Source organism: Homalodisca vitripennis, chromosome 1 (genome assembly GCF_021130785.1).
Source record: "Homalodisca vitripennis isolate AUS2020 chromosome 1, UT_GWSS_2.1, whole genome shotgun sequence".
In the NCBI taxonomy this organism is placed as follows: domain Eukaryota; kingdom Metazoa; phylum Arthropoda; class Insecta; order Hemiptera; family Cicadellidae; genus Homalodisca; species Homalodisca vitripennis.
The window spans coordinates 93,964,220-93,987,378 of NC_060207.1; the positions used below are offsets into that span (position 1 = coordinate 93,964,220).

Here is a 23,159-nt window from a genome sequence, read left to right on the forward strand (position 1 = left end):
CGCGTTTATTAAAACTAAGAAAATGGGATATAGTTTGGATAATACTTGCACAGTAGACTACAGAGGTGTTAGTTTCAGATGGAGTTCAAGATACTACAGCGTACAACTCAAGCATGCTATATACATTACAGTTGGCGTGGCGTCAGACAACATATTCATGACAAATATTTTGCTATCGGATCTGCTATTAACCGAGTGGTTACACTGCAAACAAGACCATATAGGGATAGTATACTATTGTTTACATTAGTTGTGATTTCATGTAATAAATTCATGGGGTAAACATAACACTAATGGGTCTGCTGTTAACAGAGATGGTGGTGGCACCATTAGCTGGAACTCATAATGCAAGATAATGCAACTATATCACTATATTATGTCACATTCGTGACGAACGTTGCTTAACGTCTGTTGTTAACAGAGATGGTGGTGGCACCATTAGCTGGAACTCATAATGCAAGATAATGCAACTATATCACTATATTATGTCACATTCGTGACGAACGTTGCTTAACGTCTGTTGTTAATAGAGATGTTGGGACCACTTTTAGCTGGAGTTAATTGTTAGGTTTTCATTACCATAGTACGTACAGAACATTTTCTTTCAGGTAACACAACCTTACCTACTAACCAATCTGCTACTGACAGAGATGATGTGTGTGGTTGCCATCAGTTGGGATTAATATGACACTGTTTATGTGGTTTCAGGTAACACGTTCATGGCAAACGTGGCTCTAGCGGACCTATTAGTGACTGGAGTAGTGATGCCAGCTTCTGCGGTGGTAATCCTAGCCGGGATCAAGGACTCGCCTCTGTCCGCGGTATGTAGTCTACAGTGGTGTTTGTCCATCGTCTGTTGGCTGGTGACCATCCTCTCACTGCTGGCCACGGCGGGGGAGAACTACGCCCGTCTCTGCCTCTCTCCGCACTGCTACGCCTCGTTGACTCAGGGTCGGATCACGCTGCTGATGTTGGCCATCTGGGCGGTCAGTGGGGTGATGGTCGCTCTACAGTTTCATCTGGATCTGGTCCCGGACTACTGCAGCACCAAGTCCACCAGTATCCTGCCGTATCAGGCCACGGCCGCCGTCCTCTGCCTCGTGCTGCCCGGACTGGTCACTCTCGCACTCTATCTCAGGATCATCCTGCAAGTCCGTCTCGCCCGAGCCAATCCGAGCTTCAAGCCGCCCATCGCTTTCAACTGGGACTACTCACTGATGAAGACCAACCTCTACAGCTTCTTTCTCTTCTTCCTGTTTTGGCTGCCGTTCGGCATCGTGCTCTGCCTCGCCTCCCGCAAGAAGACCTCCGCCCTCGTATTCTACAACCTCGCCTGGCTCGCCCTCGGCAAGTCTTGCGTCAATAACATTCTCTACTGTGTCTGCAACCGGCACTTCCGTAACGCTTACATCAACCTGTTCCACTACTGCTGCTGCAAGACTACCGTCACCTTCTCGCGGCGCTCGAGGGCGGAGGCTGTCCGACCCACGGGGGACGTCAGGGTCCACATCATACCCGGATACAACATGTACTCCTACACCAGCCCCCAGCGGGCCGGCAGGGAAGCCTCCAAGTCCCCGGGCAAGCGCAGTAACGCGGGCAGGACTAGACCCAACTGCCGTGACGTCTACGAGTTGTGATCATCCCTCTGTATCTATGTGATCTGTAAGAACGGCTCTATTAGGGTCTGCCTGTGATGTGGTCATGTCATGTATCCCGCTGTCGCACTTGAGTGTCTACCTATACGCTTAGGAAACACCACTGTTTGTATGTCTGGTGTTCGTGTCTAATTGTGTGCATGTTCTAACTTCTGCAGAACATTGATCGTGTGTTGTATGTTTTAAATGTTTATATGTAAAGAGTGTATTAATATCGGACGAACAATTCAACAAGGCACAGAACATATGAAAGAAATTGTGAAAAGAGAGTCTCTTTGCTTTTATTTCAAGTTAAATAACTAGAATATAATAACGAAATATTCTGAAATTAAGTAAGGCAAATGTTGGACTCACCACGTTTTTTCACACAACACTGAAATGAACAACTCACGCATGTATTACCATATATTTTTGGTAAAGAAATTCGACATTTTAGTATTTACATTTTACCATTTTACTATTTACTATTTTACTATTTACTATACGACAATTTACTATTTTACCATAATAGTAAATTGTTAATTTAATTTACTATTATGGATTCACAGCACAAGATCGAATGGCTCGCTCATTACGTTCTTCGTTTTATAACATAGCTTTCGTTGATTTATAACTTAACAATTTAATTTATATAGCATCGAATACTTAATTAAATATTTAGCTAGTTTTCACTTCCTCTAAGGCTGAACAAATTTTCAAATTTTTGGAAATACAAAAAGTTTCCAAACAAACTATAGCCATATGTATGATAAGCAAAAATTAACTTCAAAGAAGACAATGAATAACAAAATGAAATTATTGCAGAAAATTATAACGAGAGAACGTTATAAAAGGTCATACCAAAGTACTGTAACATTACGTACCAGGGAAGAACAAGAGCCAGTTGTGTGTTAAATCAATATAAACACAGTATGTATGTACCAAAATATACACAACTAAAACGTATTTATTTGCATACAATTGCTAACAAATATACGTCTTCTTTATTTTCCTCTTTGGCAGGTTGCCATAGTTTAAAGACACAGTTAAAAACCAAAAGCTTAAAATATAGTTTGTTGTTCCTTATTTTTATATTTTGTATTATATTTTTTGTAACCTCATTAAGATCGGATGTTAGGTATCAATTGTATGTAGTTTAACTCTTTTAGTGACCATATACACGTTCTAGCATGGACATTAGCACTTTTTGTTTAAAACCACTGACGAGGTAGTATGGTGAGGTAAAGTCTATCTGCAATAATCTATGTCGTCGATTAGTATCCAGAGGGTTAAATAAATAATTTAAACGAACAATAAATAAGTTAAAACCATTCTGAAAGCTGATAATTAGGATTACTCAATCTTTCTGAAAAGAAATCCTGTTTTATCTAAATTAGACAGCAAGAAAATCAGATAGTAGGAACAGACCTCTCTCTGATATATATCTCGAGGTTTTCAGTAGTTCTGCATTATTTGTTAATGTAAACGACAAAACTGATTGACAGGTTAACATTCCATCGTCAGTAATATTCTATAAGAAAGGGCTTTAAACACAATTAAGTCTCTTGCTTAGCAAAGAACACAACGAACAAGACATCTGTGTTAACATGCGACATAAAATATTCAACGGATATTGGTTGAACTGTGTTCCAGAGTGTCTGTCGATAATTTTGCTAGGCATTGAATATTCACCTGATAGCTTTATTGCATGTCGTGAACTGATGATAATGATGGCAGTGGCCGACAGGTGTTTGTGGGAAGGGGATGTTACTGTTTTAGCTTGTAGATACATAATTAACAATGTAAAAGACGACACAGGTTTGTGAGAACTTTGACAAATAACTTTAAAGAAAACAAGTTTGTAAATAGATATAAATAACTGAAAGATGTCTAAACCTACTTGTCGTGGGTAAAGTCTAGTAACCCAATTATACTATCAGTTATGATGGTTTCTACCGCACTAGTAAGGTAGTTTTTAACATTGCCATTACTTAACACTTCGATCGGTTTGCGAATGTCAGTTATTTTAGCAAGGAATTACGGAATTAAAAAATTATACATTATTGTATAATGATTTCGTGTCTATCGATGCTGAACTTGGATAAACATAATTAATTAGTAAGAACTAGTCTACAAACAAGCTGCTAGAAACCCTCACCCATTGATTTAATGGATTAATGCAAAATATCTTTTGGTTTATAGTAGTATGTGGAGGAGGCTGTGGAAAATTGCTGAGACTAAAATATTGTACTTAAAAAATACCATAAACAGCACTTATGTCACTTCTAATTGCTCAGTTGATTAAGTTTTCTGTTGTTCTCAGAATTATAACTCTCCTTAATGTAACAGATAGTGTACTGCCTAAATATTTTACTATTTCAATCTGCTAGGGGGTTTTTCTAGGGGGTTCAAGTCGCATTTACATGAATGATATTAAACACTTTGAGTTCAAACTTTGGATATTTATTGACTTTATCAAAGTCTTGGACCTCTCCGTAAATCAGACCTGTGTGACCTCTTGGTTACAAAGCCGTAGTCCTACCCCTAGCTATCAGCTAAACAGAAACTGGAATTTTTATCAATTAAAATTTCACACGGAGGTACAATTAAGCATTGGATAACGTTAATTTTGCTTGTTCATTAATAAATGAACTCAGATATACTTATATATTTGTATGAAAATATTTATTTTACTATTTAAAGTCTAATTGTAACAGAGGACGAATATCAAAACAAAAAGTGGTCAAGTCTTTAGCGGTAAACTTAAAATATTATGAACATTTAATACTCAAGATTTAATCGGTTTTGTGAATGTTACAGAATCAAAGGGATATCATATTTATCATAAAACGGCAAATTAAAAAACATTATATTAAACTTATATTAAGTAGATTTAGGTTACATTTAAGACTGGAATAATAACAAATTGATTCACTCCGTCTTAAAAAGCTATTTAAAAAACTATTCAATACTATTTTACAATCAGAGTTTTGAATATTACATGTCGCTTTTTAGTGTAGCTTTATTTTTAATTATTTCTGTTTTCTAAATGTTTTATGAGGACATTGTTGTTCATTTTCTTTGCTTTTCACGAAAACATACAGCCAAAACATTGACATTACAATACTTAGTGTTTAGTTTTTTGCTTTTATATAAGCTAAAATTGTGTATTCTTACTTAAAAATTAAGAAAAAAAATTGTTTATTGTAGTTATTACAGGTTTTTACATGTATAACAAAATCAACTCTTATAATTTTCATCATTCAAGAATGTTTTAAATGTCAAGAGGTACAACTATACAATTACTCGTAAATATAAATTTTATGAGGAACGAATTTTAAATTTATATATTAAACATGTCTTAGTAAACATATGTTAGTAAATCTAGTATAAAAACATAATAACGTAGTTAACTTGTATTTTTTATCGTTGAGAAAAATGTTGACTATGAAGTTAAACATTGTATTGTAATTATCTTGTAATATCTGTTTACAAAGACTAAAATTGAAAGCATAGTGAAACTTTGAATGCAGTGGGCTCTTATATAAAAATTGATCATCATTGTAATTCAATATTATATTGTAGTGGATGTATTTTGTATGAATAATGACATAAGTATTTTCTCATCCAAATCAAATTATGTATGTTCACAGTAAAATGATATATTTTAATGGGATATTCAAGAGATATTTACCTTTTACGATATATTTAGTCAAAAGAAGTCCACTAAATTATGCAAGCACAAGAAACATTAGTTTAGACCAACTAAAACACAGTCCTAGTGTTCAGTATATTGTATTTAAAATAGCGAAGTGCCTATATGTATTGTGATGTTTACTCTTGTATATTAAGTTTCATAACCAAATAAAAATTGAAATAATTATTCATATTCACATACGCAAACTTACAAATGTAAGTGAATTTCCAGATTAACATAAATATAACTTATTTATATAGGGAAGAATAAACACCGAATAAATTCATAATGTCACACTACAAACATAATTTTAAACTACTGATATCTATGAGTATCTGTTTTTCGGTTTAAACGTCATAAGTAATAATCGGGGTAACGGTATCAGTTTACAGCATTGCATTTTGTATCATTATGTGTCTAAATACTCACATAATGCTTTGAGTTATAAATAATAGTTTCTTCATAGTCTATATATAAATGTAAGTATGTATTTACCATTGACATATCTGACATTTTTACAATATCCAAATCAGCCGAAAATTAGTAAACACGTAGACTGCAAGTTCTTCTCAGTGCAACAGACAGTTTGGGCTTTATGTGTTATAACCGGATAACACATTATATATAATACGCATTTTCACTTGCTTTTTTGTTCACAAAATTAATGAATTACAATTGCGTAATATTTATCATTATTTAAGTAGAAATAGTACATCTTACTAATAAATAAGGTACCAAATTTTGGCATTATGTGCGTTTCCTCAATTTTTTCTGTTTGTTGACATTGACTCGTTTAAGAGTTACAATTTTTAAACCAGTAAAACATTATCAAATACCTGTGCTTTATTTAAAAAATAATAGCACATATGTAAAAATAAAGGAACTTTATACGTTTCCGGTATACAATTAATGTTCTAAGATGTTTTAGTTTAAAAACACAGTAAAGAATAATAATCTATACATAAGCTTTCTGCATTCGCAAAACTTATTTTGAGCTATTTCATTTCCATATATGACTCATTTTTAAAATACTACAGTACTCATAAAATAAATAAAAGATGGTATCTAAATCTTTATAAAATTTAGACGTTTTCTTCTAAATTATTGCTATATATATACTGGGTTAATTTTAACTTATACGTTCCAGCAATGAAAATAAGATTATATTGTAAGGCGCAGTCTCGTAAGCCAAGTCCCAACTATAAAACGATAATTAAGTGAATAAGGTGTAAGGAGTAAAACATTTTTTAAATTAAGATGTGGTTAAATATATGTGACAAATAATGTATGATTTCATAACTAAACAGCGTACAATAAATATTAATCTGGAAATCCATTTACCTTTGTTTTTAAATGCTCGTTTGTATTCATTGCAATAAAATTACTCTCACTAATTGAAAAACGACGCTAAACTGGTATCATGTATTAATTTAATCACTGTATTTATATCATGTATAGTATATATATATATATATATATATAAATGTATATTTTGTATGTATTTGTGTGGACTGTACTTTTACAGCCTGTAGTTTAGATCTATGTTTTAAGTAAATATGCAGAAAAACAATTTCGTAGGTGTTGTGACAATAATGAAATCAAAAATGTCAATGGTACTTCAGTACTTCACCAATTTTCTATAGAATGCCTAATCTTGAATAATAACTAATTAATGTAGTCGTGGAATTGTTACAAAGTATAACTGTTGAAATGTAAAACAAACAACGTATAACAGGGACTTGCAACAGGGTTGTACTGTACTCTTGAAAAAGAGTATGTAAAATATTAGGTGCTTATTATGTACAGTGTACAAAGCCGTACTATCCGTAGTGGGTTTTCTCTAAATCTCTTTTATATCCCTGTTAAAGTACTGTAGAGATGTAGAACCCTATCCAAAGTGCGTTAAAAGGTTTCCTTCAGAAACCACACGGGTTTCACATATTTTTGTTCTCCGTGCACAACAATTATTTCCTTTTCATACACAAAACTCTTGTTTTATATATAAAGATTTGTCTCTAAAATTGTGGGGTTTATTAACCTGTAGGTAGCGCATGGGCAAGTCAGCTTTGGATACATCTCAAGTTCTTTTGTGTGCGTGAACATTTAAGGTAATTGATGATCTTTTACAACAACAATACAAAATAAATATGGTACTGGTAATGAAATTGTTAGTATATTTTTGTTTTAAAACAAGATATCTTGTGCATACAAGAAACACACAATATATCAAAAACAAGATTCAGCATGTGAAACAACGATGTTCATCATTGGAAGCTAAAGTGTTATTCAGTGTTTAATCACATTTCACAGCTGGGCTTTGTCTCCCTCGTTATACATGGCTGGTGCTTCGAAAACACTTACTTTAGAATGAGTGACTGACCAAAAAACAATTTAACTGAGATATTTCTAGAAGAATATATACAATGTAACCGATGTGAGTCGAGCGTAGAAAAAATGGCTATTAAATTAACGATTATTGAATGGTTATGACATGAGAACGTTAATTTTTTAATTTTGTTTTTATGTGGATTTCGTAGGAGAATTGTATATCAATCGTCCATGATGGAATTTTCGGAAGATTTTTTGGATTTTCTCAGAATCCAGTCACATTTGTGGAAAAACTCACTACTTTCTAATTTATACCCAAAATTGCATATTCAAAATTTGCTATGTGTAATTTTAACATTACACAGTTGTTTCAATTTTAAACAACTGTTATTACCTCTTAAGGTTTCAGGATGAAATTTTGCAAAGGAAATAGTTATATTTAAACTAGAATGGATTTTTCAGCAACACGCCAAAGGTATATCTGAATTCTCATGTCAGGTAGATAAATATTTACTCGTATAAGTTTCTATTTTATCTATCATAAAATTAGCAGCCGTACAATACAACGCAGCCGTTCTAAGTAGTGTACAACGTTATGGGAATAATTGTGAACACTATAACTGCCGTAATTGTTAATATCTATAACGTATTGCACATAGTATTTATAGGACAGCTAGTTAGCCAGAGGTAAAAAGTAAAACGTATCAAGACGATGGGTTTATTAAGCGTACATTAACATGCCAGACTTGAGACTCGGTGTTGGGCAAGTTAAGTGTATGAATCTACAGTTTGAAATATTTAAATGACAGTTAACTGTCAAATCTATCTTTCATATGACTAAGCCGGAAGGTATACTTTCTAGTACTCGCCTCCTAAGTACAGTAGAATTTGCATTTAGGAGTAAAAATATATTTAAAAGAGACAAAATACAAGAAGTGGCATTATTTCACACAACAAACTGAAATTTAGTGATGCTATTTTACTTAAAGAAATATTATATACTTAATTACTCTATAAATTCTAAATTACTTAAAAGAACTTATCGAACCAGAAATATACAGTTTGTATAATACACGGTATGCCTAGTAATTTTTAATTTCAAAGTATTTTTTTACTTAAAAAATATTTAAAACGTATTATTTGATTTGTATTAAGGAATTCAAGGAAGGAGTTAAATGCCAATCAATCAATAAAGCCGTTGGTGAAACATTTTAAGTTTTACAAAATCTTGAAATAGTGAAACATAAAACTTTATTTCATACTTTACTACAGTTTTGTTTCTATTTTCGTTAGTAAAAAATAAAACGCCTAAAAATAATGTTACTGTTGTCTGTCTTTAAAAGTTATTGACATTACATGGTTAAGAATCTCTATTAAACAGTAATAATATAAATTGTCTAGTTACGTGTTTAAGTACAGCAATAATTTATCAACGTGAAAACTGATTGCATCTCATTAAAATTAATTCACTTTGATGTTGAAGTGCTCGATGCCGTTGCACAATAGCAATGACACTTCATTGGAGAGTAAGGAGTAAGGGGCGTAAGTGTACATTTACATCGACAAGAGTGTTGAATGGTGTGAGATCTATCCATTCAAATCGAATTGCAAATATCCGTGCGATTATATCATTAATTAGTGTTTCAATTTTTGTGGAGAGTCAAATTTGAATATGTACATTTTCTAAAGATTATATAATTTAATGCAAGTTTGTATTAAAAGCATGTCCATTACAATACTACTTATTCTTGGTTACAGTATTGTTAAATTAGAATGAATCACTCACGGTTTAAAACACTTATACTATTCGATATTTCACACTGCATATTTGGTCTTATACATAAACACATACTCGTATATACTTGTGTATACCGTATTTCGTTTATTTTCGTATAAGGTTTCGTATAGGTTCCTATAAGATTAAACCTGGCCTTATATATAAATTTTATTCTGGATATGAGCAGTTTAAACTCGGTTAAAACATTTAAGTGACATATAGCCTATATATTTCATATATATGTATATATATATATATATATATATATATATATATATATAACATATATTTTGGGGTCCCATTTTCCAGTCTGTAAAAAAGGGTAGAGCGTTATAACATATAGTTCTTTAAATTCTCTAAACATTTATTTAAAACACTTTTATCCCTTTAACATAACCTCGTATTATGGTTTATATTTAGGTTTGTGTTATTGTGTGGTCTCCCAAAGGCTAGATTACAAGTATCATAATATCTTGTATACTTATTAAAGTAAATAATACCTTGTTTAATTATTTTACGTCTGAACCGGTTTATTCCAATTTAAATTCTACCAAAAGTTATAATATATTTTCATATTTATAAACATATTCAACTTATATATTATGAGAACATGTTCTTACAGAAAAGATATGAAGGTTAGTATAGATGACAAGTGAATAGTTGAATGAAGTACCATTGACAACATCTCGATATTTTCTCTATATTGGATGTGTTATGTTCCCTGTATGTATTCATGTCCAGTCTGTGATCCACTCCATAGGTCAGGGACCATATTAACTCACTCGAGAGACGCTCGAGCGTTCAACTGGTTAAGGCCTAACGTTAAACCAACTGATCACGCATGCCATATCACATGTAAACGTGTCTATGTCGTCTGCAATTCGTGTTTTAATCCTTACCCCCCCCCCCACCACTCTATCCTCGTCTGCAAACCGTCCTTGCTAAAGGTTGAGGAATCAACCCGATGGTGCTTTAGTGTTCTATATTTATATTTTGTATGCACTTTAATACTGAATGCTGAATTTAACAACGCACTTCATTATGTTTGGTTCCTAATGTTAAGGTATTTATACTGAAATGACTGTCCAAATCTTTTTTATGAGCTATTTAAATATTAAGTGTGAATTTTTGTAATGGAACTTAGTTTATGTAATAGGTTTATCTTATAAATGCACAAAAGAGGCTCATTATAAAACTTACCTAAAGTAATTGTGTGTGTATTTGCCAAAGTAAATCAACGGAGATAAATTTAAAAGACATGGACTATCTTAATTCTTGTTTTTCGTTATTTAATATTAAGGTTACGAACAAATTGTAATGGCTCTGGTTGTAGTTTTGAATATTTTCAACCTAACTCGTTAATATTTCAATATTTTACAATAAGTGATTAAATGTCTGGTATGGGCTGAATATAAAAATATCAAGTTCATGTAAAATTTAACATTAATTTATAATAATTTAATTCGTTACAAACTTTGGGAGTATGAAGTATAGTCTCAACATGTATTAACATAACGATCAACAAACATAGCTGGAGGCTACGCTTCCATCATTAAAACAAACCCAAAACCTACGTCCATCACACGGTTAGACTTTCTCTAACTGTGGTAATTAGGTTTTTTAATGTGTTAATTTCAAATCACAGCCGGAAACTAAAAATATTAAGCAATAAAATATTTGCATCCAACAGTGATTGATATTCCAAGACATATTAAAAACAGTATAATGAATCATTTACGTAGGCGTATATTGTTTAATACGTAAACAAAAAGCAGTCTTACAATAATTTGTTTGAGCACCTTTTGTGCATAACGTGGTTGGTTATTTGTTGCTGCGATGTGAAATGTTCCCCAGCTTGCACTGTGAGACGCCAATACAATTGCGTCACAACGACAAATAAATGTGATATCTACCGTAAATGTACCACCAAGATACATGCAAAATGTAGCGTAGTTGGTAGCAATGGATGCTTTCAATGTATGTATTTTCCTACTCCCCTTGTTCACAAGTACCTATTGTTGTTATATGTGTACAGTGTTGTTATTTTTAATTTTGAGAAGTTAGAGTATACAATGTTGTGTGTATTTTTATATGTTTTTAAAACAGAATTCCTGGATCTATTTCGAACCTAGATTATTGATGGTTCCTTTACATTCCATTTGTTAGGTTCTTCTTTACATATTGGATAAATACAAGATTAAAAGGTTTTTTTTAACAGTTTTACAAAGAAATATATGCAATTAAAAAAAATTAAATCTTGCGCATTTAATCACATTACTCGATTTTTATCTTCGAATATTACAACTTTATGATAATAATTTAATGAATTTTTATGTAATTTAATACTTGAAATATGAATGTTTTTATATTTTATGTATTTTTTAACAAAATTTATGGGAATATATTTCATTCTATTTTAGTAGTTCAGTATTAATATTTTCTTTTTGTGTCATGTTGATGACCAATTATAATATTAACAATGATATTTTAATTGTCTACAAGATTTTGATAATTTCTTAAATTCCAAGCATACACTACATGTGAGTTACATGCTTGTATTTTTTGCCTTTTAAAATATTTCTGGTTTTAAATTAGAATTAAATCCTTTAAAATAAAAAACCCCTCAATTTTTATAAACACAGAATAATTTTATGAATGCACACAGTTCTATGTTTTTCTCCTGTATTAGTTCAGTATTCACAATATATGTATGGTCACAATTATATTGATTCATATTTTACTTCTCATAACTCATGACTTTTAAGTTTTCCAGAAATTAAAATACATACAAAATTAATGTTAAGACAATGTTTTATTTTTTAAATATATAGTTTTAGTAGTAACGTTTGAAAATGACACTAGTCTTGTTTTGTAATTTTATCTAGAAATGCATATTTTGATAATTTATTTGAGTCATAAGTAGGTAAAGCACCATAATCAAACTAAAAATAATGACTAATGAATTTTGTTGTTTTAGATCAAACTTTTTAAGATATAATATGATATAAAAATTAATATGATTAATAAATGTTTAAATGGTGATAAATGTTGTATATTTTGTAACTGTTGTTGAATAACATGTATAAAAATCTAAAATTTGCTTTTTTATCCTCTGAAGTTCCCACATCTTTCCGTCTCAGTGTGATTTTATATTGTAGCTTACATTACGAAGCACTTTCCAAACACTAGAGGGACGGTAATAACTTATTATAACTTTGTTTTTATGATTACACATTTGTAATATGTTAAAAAATTAGTATTAAAAAAATTCTCTTGTATTTAAGTATTAGTTTTGGTTAGTTGAATATAAAGAATTTTTGAGTTCCATACCACTACATAGTTAATTGTTAATGGTTATGGCATTAATTCAAATGGTGGTAATATTGAGTATGGAAACGATCTCTATAAAACAGATTTTTCTCACCTGAATGTTCAACAGCTTAGTGCAGAATACCTGAATGTTTACAAAGTATATAAACTTATGGGAGTGTTGAGTTCAACAGCTTAGTGCAGAATACCTGAATGTTTACAAAGTATACAAACTTATGGGAGTGTTGAGTTCAACAGCTTAGTGCAGAATACCTGAATGTTTACAAAGTATACAAACTTATGGGAGTGTTGAGTTCAACAGCTTAGTGCAGAATACCTGAATGTTTACAAAGTATACAAACTTCTGAATGTTTACAAAGTATACAAACTTATGGGAGTGTTGAGTTCAACAGCTTAGTGCAGAATACCTGAATGTTTACAAAGTATATAAACTTATGGGGGTGTTGAGTTCAACAGCTTAGTGCAGAATACCTGAATGTTTACAAAGTATACAAACTTATGGGAGTGTTGAGTTCAACAGCTTAGTGCAGAATACCTGAATGTTTACAAAGTATACAAACTTATGGGAGTGTTGAGTTCAACAGCTTAGTGCAGAATACCTGAATGTTTACAAAGTATATAAACTTATGGGAGTGTTGAGTTCAACGGCTTAGTGCAGAATACCTGAATGTTTACAAAGTATACAAACTTATGGGAGTGTTGAGTTCAACGGCTTAGTGCAGAATACCTGAATGTTTACAAAGTATACAAACTTATGGGATTGTTGAGTTCAACAGCTTAGTGCAGAATACCTGAATGTTTACAAAGTATATAAACTTATGGGGGTGTTGAGTTCAACAGCTTAGTGCAGAATACCTGAATGTTTACAAAGTATATAAACTTATGGGGGTGTTGAGTTCAATAGCTTAGTGCAGAATACCTGAATGTTTTACAAAGTATATAAACGTATGGGAGTGTTGAGTTCAACAGCTTAGTGCAGAACATGAAATCTGATACTATCACAATCGGAGCTGAACTCAACAGTTACATTAATTCTTGGAACCAACCCATTCCAAGAAAGCTTCAAACTACTTGTGGGTTTTTTTTTGATTTGAGAGTATAAATGCAAATCAAAATTGTCTATTAAATTCAATTATCTAACAAATTAATTATTGTATACTGCAATGCATCATGCGACCATCAGAAAAAAAGGCTTTTGGAGCTTGGGAGAATAAAAGGTTGCGAATCATTTTGCCGAAAGATTTGTTGCTTGTGGAATTCTCTAGCATCTGAGCAACTTGAACAACTGATATGTAACCTTCAAAATAAAAAAAATTCAAACAGCTGATTGTTTTAAAGAATTAAGAAAACCTGTTTACTTTCAACAGAACCAACAATGAAAATATAAAACAATCACGCTGCCGCTAGCTCACTTGTCTTGACAAGCAATCTTTGGATTCAATTATTGTTTGTAGATTGTATTGAAAATGTTAAACTTGTGTGGCCCAGAGTAATTGTTTTACTTTCTACCTCCTCCCCTTCCAAAACAAATTAAAGTAAATTGTTTCTGTAGTTTTTTCTTTTGTTTTTTGTTTGTTTTGTTTTAGTATGTACTATGTGTAAGGAAATACCATAACACGTTCACTACCGCAGCTTAACAGTAGTTCCTGCATACTCACAATAGACGCTGCGCCGCTCAGTGGTCAAAGGTTTAAGTAAATAAGTTTATATAGCTGTTTAAGAACTTTCCAAAGTAATTATTTTAGGAAAGTCATGATTACTTTTCTTTATTAATAGATCAAACATAGGTTAAAGTAATAAAATTACCTCTTGATATTTCAATGTGTATCAAGTCTGTATCACAAGAACTATTTGATAGTTATTTTTTAATTCTTTTAATTCTCCACTAAAATCTTTTAAAACAATATTGATGTTTTTCATTCTGTTATTTGACACCTTCTCTCCCCATTAAAGGCGCATCAGTGTACCAAACTTCGAACTTATAGCATGTACAGACATATAAATAACTTATGTCAATGGTTTAGTAACCATTTCTTAGTTATTACTAAGAAATAAGAAAAATCACATGTCTTTATATGATTTTCGGGGGAATTGAGGAATATTCGTTCATGAGAGTTTTAGCAACAACCCAACCGATCGATCAAGTTGGGATAAAGTTGAAGTCTAAATTGGCAGCCGTCATTGTTATTACAGTAACGTCATATTATTCCGAGAACCATCCCTCCCCAATTATCGCTTCACGTCCACCTTTGTCAACAAACACGCGTGAAAAGTGTGAAAACAAAAGAGGCGGATGAGTATTTAGAGTTGGCCGGGGGCCAGAGGAGCTGCGGCTAAATCTGTACAGACGGAGAGAGAGACGTGCCGAGTGAGCTGGGCGGGTGGAGGAGAGACATGGGATGGGAGCTGCGGACTCCAAGCACAGGGCAAGACCCAACAGACATCCTTCACGTATAGCAGGTAAGTCTCGTCATTATAGATGTATAGATTCTGTGGTATAAACGAAACTGTTAACCAGCGCACAGTGTACCTGTCCTACATGCCCTGTGCAAGGTGGCCGATGCTGTACCCCCTCCTCTGCACGGTACTCCCCCACTCCACAACCACTTGAACTTAACCCACTCCTATCGCAGGATCTCTTAAAAAGTAGATTGGAAACAATAATGTGTTTATTCATTATGCCAGTGCGAACAATAAATGTAATTATAACTATTGGGACATGCGAGTAGAACTGCTGCCTTTAAAAGTAGTTCGGTTTGTTCTTGTCACTGTTGTTATAATACTGTTTTTTATGGTTGTTGACGAAATATTTTTAGTTATTTAAATGAAATAAAAAAATAAAGCATTATAGATACAATTTAAAAAAATTTAGCTTATTTAAATTGCTGTGTTTGAATCAATACATTATTATTTTTTGACTGTTTGTTCCGGTTGCAAAACTAAAAATGTACATATAATCTGCATTAGCATTCGAAATGTATTAAATACTTGAAACTTATATTTTTATTTAAGAATATAAATTAAAAGCATGTTAAAAAATGTTATAAATTATATTGACCTTACTCAATGCTGAACATTGTTTCTCTGATATCTAAACTATTTCAAAGTAGTTGATAAACAGTTGGCGTAAATAAAGATAATTAGAAACAAAGTCAATCATTTCGTATGTAAGCTCGCCCCTTTCTAATTCTACCTCTTATTTAGACATTGTTTGGATTTCATTGGGTCTGTTTATAAACACACCTACAGACACCACTGTAACTTCTGCTAATAAGAGAAGCTGTAGTACTAGAAGGTTATTAGTTATACATAGCTACAACTGTAATTCTCGTACTTATTTTCCAAAATAAAAATATTTAATTATTTTTCCTTTAAATACATGTAAATTGAGATTATGTACAGTAGATCAAACTTCGACACTGTAAGCATTCATATATATGATAATGGAATCTGTTTTTTTCTCAGGCGTGGTTTTTAAGACAATTTCCTTCAAGGCAGTTCTTAGGCAATATTTTAATCAAGCCCAAATAATAACAGACGTAGATACAAATATGAATTTATTACTATATGTACTTGAGGTATACCTTCAGGGAGTGACACGTTTTTACCAGATAGTATATGACTCATACATTACTCAGACTGATTCATTAATGACATAGGTGTTCCTCAGAGGTCTGTATTAGGTCCTAAGTTTTTCTTGCTGAATATAAACGACCTTCGACATGTTGTCTCAGATGCTTCACTTGTCTCTTTGAGGATGTCACGACTTTGACAAATAAAGCAGGGCCTGAGCTGTTCGATAGTTCCGGCGGTGAGTGGGGCTGGCTTCGGCCCAGTGAGCTGAATTAACTTTTAACTCACTTTTAATATTCTAAAAACTGCATAACCTGTTTCGAAATCTAAAAAAATCAAATTACCTGTCAGTACCAGCTGAGACATGAAACTTTGTACCACCATATTCATCGATTGACCCACTATGAGAAGGCGCCGTACCACTACAGAGTAATAAGGTTACCTTATTACTCTGTGGTACCACGTTGCTTTGAAAATATTCAACATGCTTCATCTCAATCTTAAACAAGAGTGAAACTTAAATGTCCAGATTTTACCTGATACGTTGGGCTTATTACTGAGTTACTTTATTTAGTTTAAACCTTTTGTAATGGACCCATTATAACTAGGAACTTGTTATTAAATAACATACTAGTATATTTTACCATGACGTCACATAGTTTATTTCTGACTTGATAAATAATAAATATAAAATTATTGACTTTTTAATTAAAATAAATTTTTAACTAAACATATTTTATGAATACATTTTTCTTGACAAATTTTACACTCGGTTATCTTCTATGTTATATACATGATGTAAAAATCCATATATACTTTAATTGTATTCAGCATGACTATATAATGTCCCTAAATACTGCTTGAAGTGTCTATAAACCCTCGTAAAACGATCAAACATATTTCCTGCCTTTCACCGAGTGACTGATCGTTGCGAAAGTCACCAGACGCGTCGTTACTCTCTCTAATGTATAAATGGATTTGTTATATAAGGAATAAGCCAAGTGCATTAACGTAATGGTTTTACGCTTCGGATTACACTAATGCTGTTGTACCTCCTATGCTGTAGGTTATTGTAAATATAGAGTTTGTAAGCATAGAAGATTATTAATAAGGTGTCTGAAACTTTAAAATTTTGGTTGTACATTTTTTATACTCCTATTTATAAGAAAGATTTTTAAATATCGATTCATGCTATTCAGTGATTATTTATTGAAAATATACTAGCTCATTATAAGTTCAAAGAATTCAAAGAACCCTATTACAAGTTTCATGGAGTTAAGTCCTAAACTATTAATGTTTTGATATTTTAACGGGCGTTTTCCTGTCGTGAAAATTGTGCTTGATGGACTTGGTCATGTTTATTGCACATTCCTTGTTAAAGATATGGAAATGTAGCAGCTTAGCCAATTTTCAAAATAATGAGCTTATAACCGGCATACACAACGCCCACATATGCATAAAAAATTAACTGCTTTTGGGATCTACTTTGCGTAGCTGTAAAAATAGATTCTATGAAAGTTATACGATTCCCCTTGCATTTATATGAACACTAGCAATTATCCAGGGCTTTGTACATGATTAAATCGTAAAAAACAAGGACACTATGAGCATATTTTTCTGAGAAAGACACCAAATAGTTCTAAGATAAATGATGGTACTGAAAGATATTCCAGTCTCTTGATCCAATTTAGGTTTAATTTAAAGATGGAGCCCTAAGGTTGGAGAGTGAAACTCCTTTTTATTAGTATCTTTGAAATGTATCTCCATTTCACGTTATTGAATAGCTTAAACGATTTCAGTAAATTGTTGAACTATTTAGGCCAGTGTAAAGAAATCCTCAGTCTTAAGTGAGGGTAAAGTCGAAGTGCTTAGCTTATCAGTTAAAACTCTTATTATATAATAAAATATGACATTTAACTGTACTTGGATAAGATCCGAACAAAAACCAACCTAGACAAAGAAAATCTATGACATTACATAACATATTTTGTAAAGTGTAACTACCTGTAATAGGTTTACAATCACTTACAATCACCTGTTTAAATGTGTACAAAATTCAAAGGCCTACAAATACCATTTTTCCCAATAAAAATGCCCTAGTACGTATTATTTTTGTTATAGAAAGAACATTTTTTGTTTTTCTTATTAAGATGTAAAATAAGAAAATTATATTTTTTACAATTATGTATTTAGAATATTAACTATTAAACTAATAGAAATTGTTTTTACATTTCACCAATATGAAAGACAGATTGAAATGACATTATTAAAATTAGGGGATTTTCTCTCCTTTTCAATGTTTTCTCTTTTGTGGTGTCAAATCATCTTTTTTTTAAAATACAACAGTAGTCCCCCTCATTCCTGGATCCTATCGGCCTTGGTATCAAGTCTAAATAGTGCTGATGTCTTGGTGGAAGCGTTATCCTTACTCAACTTACTAATCCAAGAGTTTTGGGAAAAAAGTTAAAATGACAATGTTTTAAGAACGGTTTGTATAAGATTTTTAGCAGTTTCATCTTTTTTAATGGCTGGAAAACCTGTAACCACTTTGAGAATTTTATTCCATGCAAATCGATCCTTTTTTAAGTTCTATTTTAAATTTAGAAACTCTAAATTACTTTTCTGATGTTCGTCTTGGTAGGAATTCTCTCTTTCAGTTCGGCTTTACTTAATTTAGGGGGAAGGCCAATAAGAATGCTTGAAGCCTCTTCCTTCTTCATACATAACCTTAATAAATTCTTTAAGCGCCCCAGTTTGGTATGAAGTGATGAAAGAAGCATTTGCTTATGGTCAATCAGAGAGGTGTTTAAAACCTTTTCTTCACCTGTTATATAAGTTATTTTTTGGCTATTCATTCTTATGAAAATGTTGCTCTCTACTATACTGCTCACAAGCATAAAAAACAACAGTATTTTGTGAAGCCACTATCATAAAGATTGGTATGACCTTTAAGTCACTTTTATTATTGGTTACCATATTAACGTAAGTTTATTTCTTAGAAACTGAATACAAAAACCGGAATGGGTGGTTTTTCATTTCCATTATGAAATAAAACTACTTGAAGATAGTTTTATAAGTGGGGTGATTATACAATATCAATGCATATAAAGAATAGGCAACTAAACCCTTTTTAAAAACATTTATTTGCCATATACGTATATTAAGCCATCCTCAGTGTTCCGTGTATTATCTTAATGCCAAAACACGTGTATGACAAATAAATGTTTTTAAAAATTGTTTTAGTTGCCTATTTTTGATACAAATACAAAGATTACTCTGTGATGTGGAGTTAATAACATAATATTAATGAAATATATAATAAAATGTGTAGTAGGCCTATCAATTTTTAAGTCTACCTTCCTTCAATATACAGGGAGTAAATTACCCCTGAACCAAACTATGTACACCAGAAACATTAGTAGTATGTAAAGGGATAACTGGTGCATCTCAAAGTTTTACTGAAAGATATCACGCAAACATAGGGTTAAAATACGTAAGACATTCGCATTATCTCTAAAGATTATTATTTTTTGCGTTATTTGCCATTAACTTTTACTAGAAATGGCTTAGAGCTGTTTTCTTAGTGTCATTGTGTTTGTATTAAATAGACCTTTAAAATAGCATAAAATAAAAAAATTATTTTGATAGGTATGGCGAAGGTTGTACATCGATATCTCAATCCCTAGGCATATCAGGACTTAATTTACACCCTGTATAACTAATCTTTTTCTTTAAACTGATAGTCACGTAATATCCGCTAATCCAAAGAACTTTCTAGTTAAGTTGAAAATACAAAACGTACGTCTTTATTTTTGTCAATTTCATTCCCAAAAGTAAAAATAAGTCAATTTAATAGCCGAAAGTCAGGTAACCATGTGAATTGTGCAGAAGTGTGCACACGAGTAATAAATAATCATACTTATAATATTTACCGGTTAAGAAACTATTATATCAACCACAGTTAATATGTTTATTTATATCGTTTATCGTTCAAATGTTGAAAAATGCTTATACCTATACATAAAAATATACAGCTAACCAGAATGTGCACAATTTAAGTTAGCAAGGGTGAAGATTCGGTGTGTGACACAGATAATATAATAGTAGAATAGTTTCACCAAAATTACAACATACTTTCAAATTGCTAAAGCAAACAACCGACAAGAACTGATGGTATTGATGAAATCTCCAACTGAATTTGTTTCATCACTATCATTAGTTAATAGCCAGTAATGTAAAGCAAACACATCAGTTGCACTAAACCGCTCATTATTTACCACTGCATTATGCTGCAATTGCTTGAGCAGAAGTCGTGTTTTCACATGCTATGCTTTATTCACATTAGTCTGCCCCTATATACTGACAGTAAATGGACACAAAGATACACATGAAAGGTATCCCTAAACATATATAAAATATTGTAGTATAATTTAGGCAAAACATGATACGTAAAATATTATAGAAAAAATCAGACTGGGAGTGGCTTCCTTCAAATATTACATGTGAATAACATTATATGACACTTATATTACAGTACATGTTTTATATTTGTTAAGACTGCGATGTACCACAGGCCAGAGATCAAATCAAATCATTTTTATTTTGCCAGAACACTACAAACAATGTATAGCAATAGTCATTTTTCTATAATTTGGAACAATCACTCCACATTGAGACCAATCAAACATACAGAAATTTCAGTCACACCACATTCACTCATGCCAATTTTCCCATTTTCCAACGCCGGCTGTCAGTGTTCCAATTACGCGGTCACCCAGTCGAATGCCATAAACTCGTCAGCACTATAAAATGCTTGAGACGCTAAAAAGCGTTTTAAACGAGCTTTTAACGACTTGGGTGTTGGGGCATTTTTGATTGAATTTGGCAACTTGTTGAGAAAACGAACTCCTGCCTGCGAAGGCAAGTGTTCGTAAACCCCCGTCCTGTGACTTCCAGTTCGGTAGGTATCTCTGCCTCTTGTCCCATACGAATGTATGTCTCGGCCACGTGTCATGGCACATTTAGACATACAAAAAAAGATTGTCTCTAGGATGTAGAGACACGGCAGAGTCAACAGTTGCAGTTTTTTAAAAGCTTCCTTGCATGTTTCTCTGATTTATCGCTTGCTTCTGCAATTTGAATGCTCTGAAAAATTGATAGTTTGCGCTGGCTCCCCACAGCAGCAAATCGTAGGTGAGGTGGGGGTAGATCAAGCCATAATAAGCCGTCATCAGTATCTGAATAGGGCAGTATTTGGCTAAAGACCTCAACACATAGATGCCCGAGGCCAGTTTGGAGCAAACATGATCAATGTGATAATTCCAAGTCAATCCCCGATTCAGGAATATTCCGAGGAATTTTGAACAGTCGACTTCCTCCAGGAAAGAGTCATCCAATAAAACGGCTGGCCCGTCATTGGAGTTTCCTGATCGCAACGCGAAAGTCAAGAAATTTGATTTTGAAGAATTCGCTTTGAGGTCGAGGCTGTTGAAGTGTTGGACACAATTGTTGGTGTAAAGAAAGATTTGCTGTTCCAGAATAGTTTTTGATTTGTTGGTGAAACAAAGTATCGTGTCATCAGCGTACTGCACAAGTCTTCCATGCAGTAGTGATGACTCCATGTCATTGACATAGATGAGGAAAAGAATCGGACTGAGTATTGATCCCTGAGAGACACCATAGCTCAGCTGAATCGGTTCAGAGAATTTTTTGAGATTTGGACGATTTGTTTTCTGTGGCCTAAAAATTAGCTAATCCATTGGAGCGGCACGCCTCTGATGCCATGAGATTCAATCAGATCGCAGTATCGAGACTACGGAGCATCTCAGTTATTTGCCGAAAGAAAATGCGTTCGGTGGCGTACGGCTCGTAACAACGCGGAGATCGGCTAAATCAGTATGAAACTGTATCGGTACTTTTCCTACCGTTACTCGTTGGTACAACATACTTTTATTATTATGCAATAAAACGTTTTAGTAAAATATATTTTATTTTTGTTAATTTAAATTCGGTCCACTGAAATATTTGAAAACGAACAGAAACGTTATCATTCCAGTGATATTGTCAGGTCAGAGTGTCTACCGATCTGGAATACGTGGAAAAACTGGGCAAGGCAGGAATTGTAATGAAACCCATAGAAAATTTAAATAATTTTAATTTTATCAACAATTTTAATTCCTTTATTTTGTAATGGGTAATAGCTTCTCATGTAATGAGATTTGTTTAACAATCAAATGAAGCAATCATACATTAAGTGAAATAAAATTATTATAGTTAGACTATAATATTGCACTAAACAAAATACCTCATAATGAGGTATGTCACTCACATTTTGAAAATATTGACATTAATCAATAATTTATTATTCCCCAGGAGGTAGAGGTAGGTGTTACACGTTACGAATTTATTGTTACGGAAAGAGTTCGCAAACACTATTTCGGTGATATGAAGATGTATGTGAGAGCTTCCACACGACACGATCATTCATAGAATGGGAGCGCCACAGTGGCGCATAAGTAGTGTTTCGTCCATGCCCGCTGGAAAGACCCGGCGCAGCGCGGTCCCTTTACACCGCCGCCCGTGAGCTCAGTGGGGCCTGTTATCCTATCGGATAACGAATAAATAAAAATATTGTAGTTCATACTTTATACATACTTATTCATAGTACATTATTATTTAAAAACAAAATATTGACTACAATTTTTCATTTGTGCAAGATAGAAACTTGGTTATTAATGTATGAATAGATATTATAAATCAACAAAATTGAAGGTACGTACGGACTGAAAGGCCACACGTTATAACCTAGCGAAAGCGG

At 32.7% G+C, this 23,159-nt stretch overlaps 2 protein-coding genes across 2 annotated transcripts in view; both read left to right on the top strand.

The window, feature by feature from the left end:
* The window catches only part of LOC124366809 (melatonin receptor type 1B-B-like), a 71,274-nt gene extending 58,962 nt beyond the window's left edge, over nucleotides 1-12,312 (top strand). Inside the window, exon 4 of the mRNA XM_046823412.1 lies at nucleotides 709-12,312. Coding sequence (XP_046679368.1) covers nucleotides 709-1,640 — 932 coding nt within the window. The 3' untranslated portion in view covers nucleotides 1,641-12,312. The remainder of the gene's footprint in view (nucleotides 1-708) is intronic.
* A 2,784-nt stretch (nucleotides 12,313-15,096) lies between these two features.
* LOC124366817 (titin) overlaps nucleotides 15,097-23,159 on the top strand; it is a 40,335-nt gene continuing 32,272 nt past the window's right edge. The window contains 1 exon segment of the mRNA XM_046823422.1: nucleotides 15,097-15,229. Coding sequence (XP_046679378.1) covers nucleotides 15,169-15,229 — 61 coding nt within the window. The 5' untranslated portion in view covers nucleotides 15,097-15,168.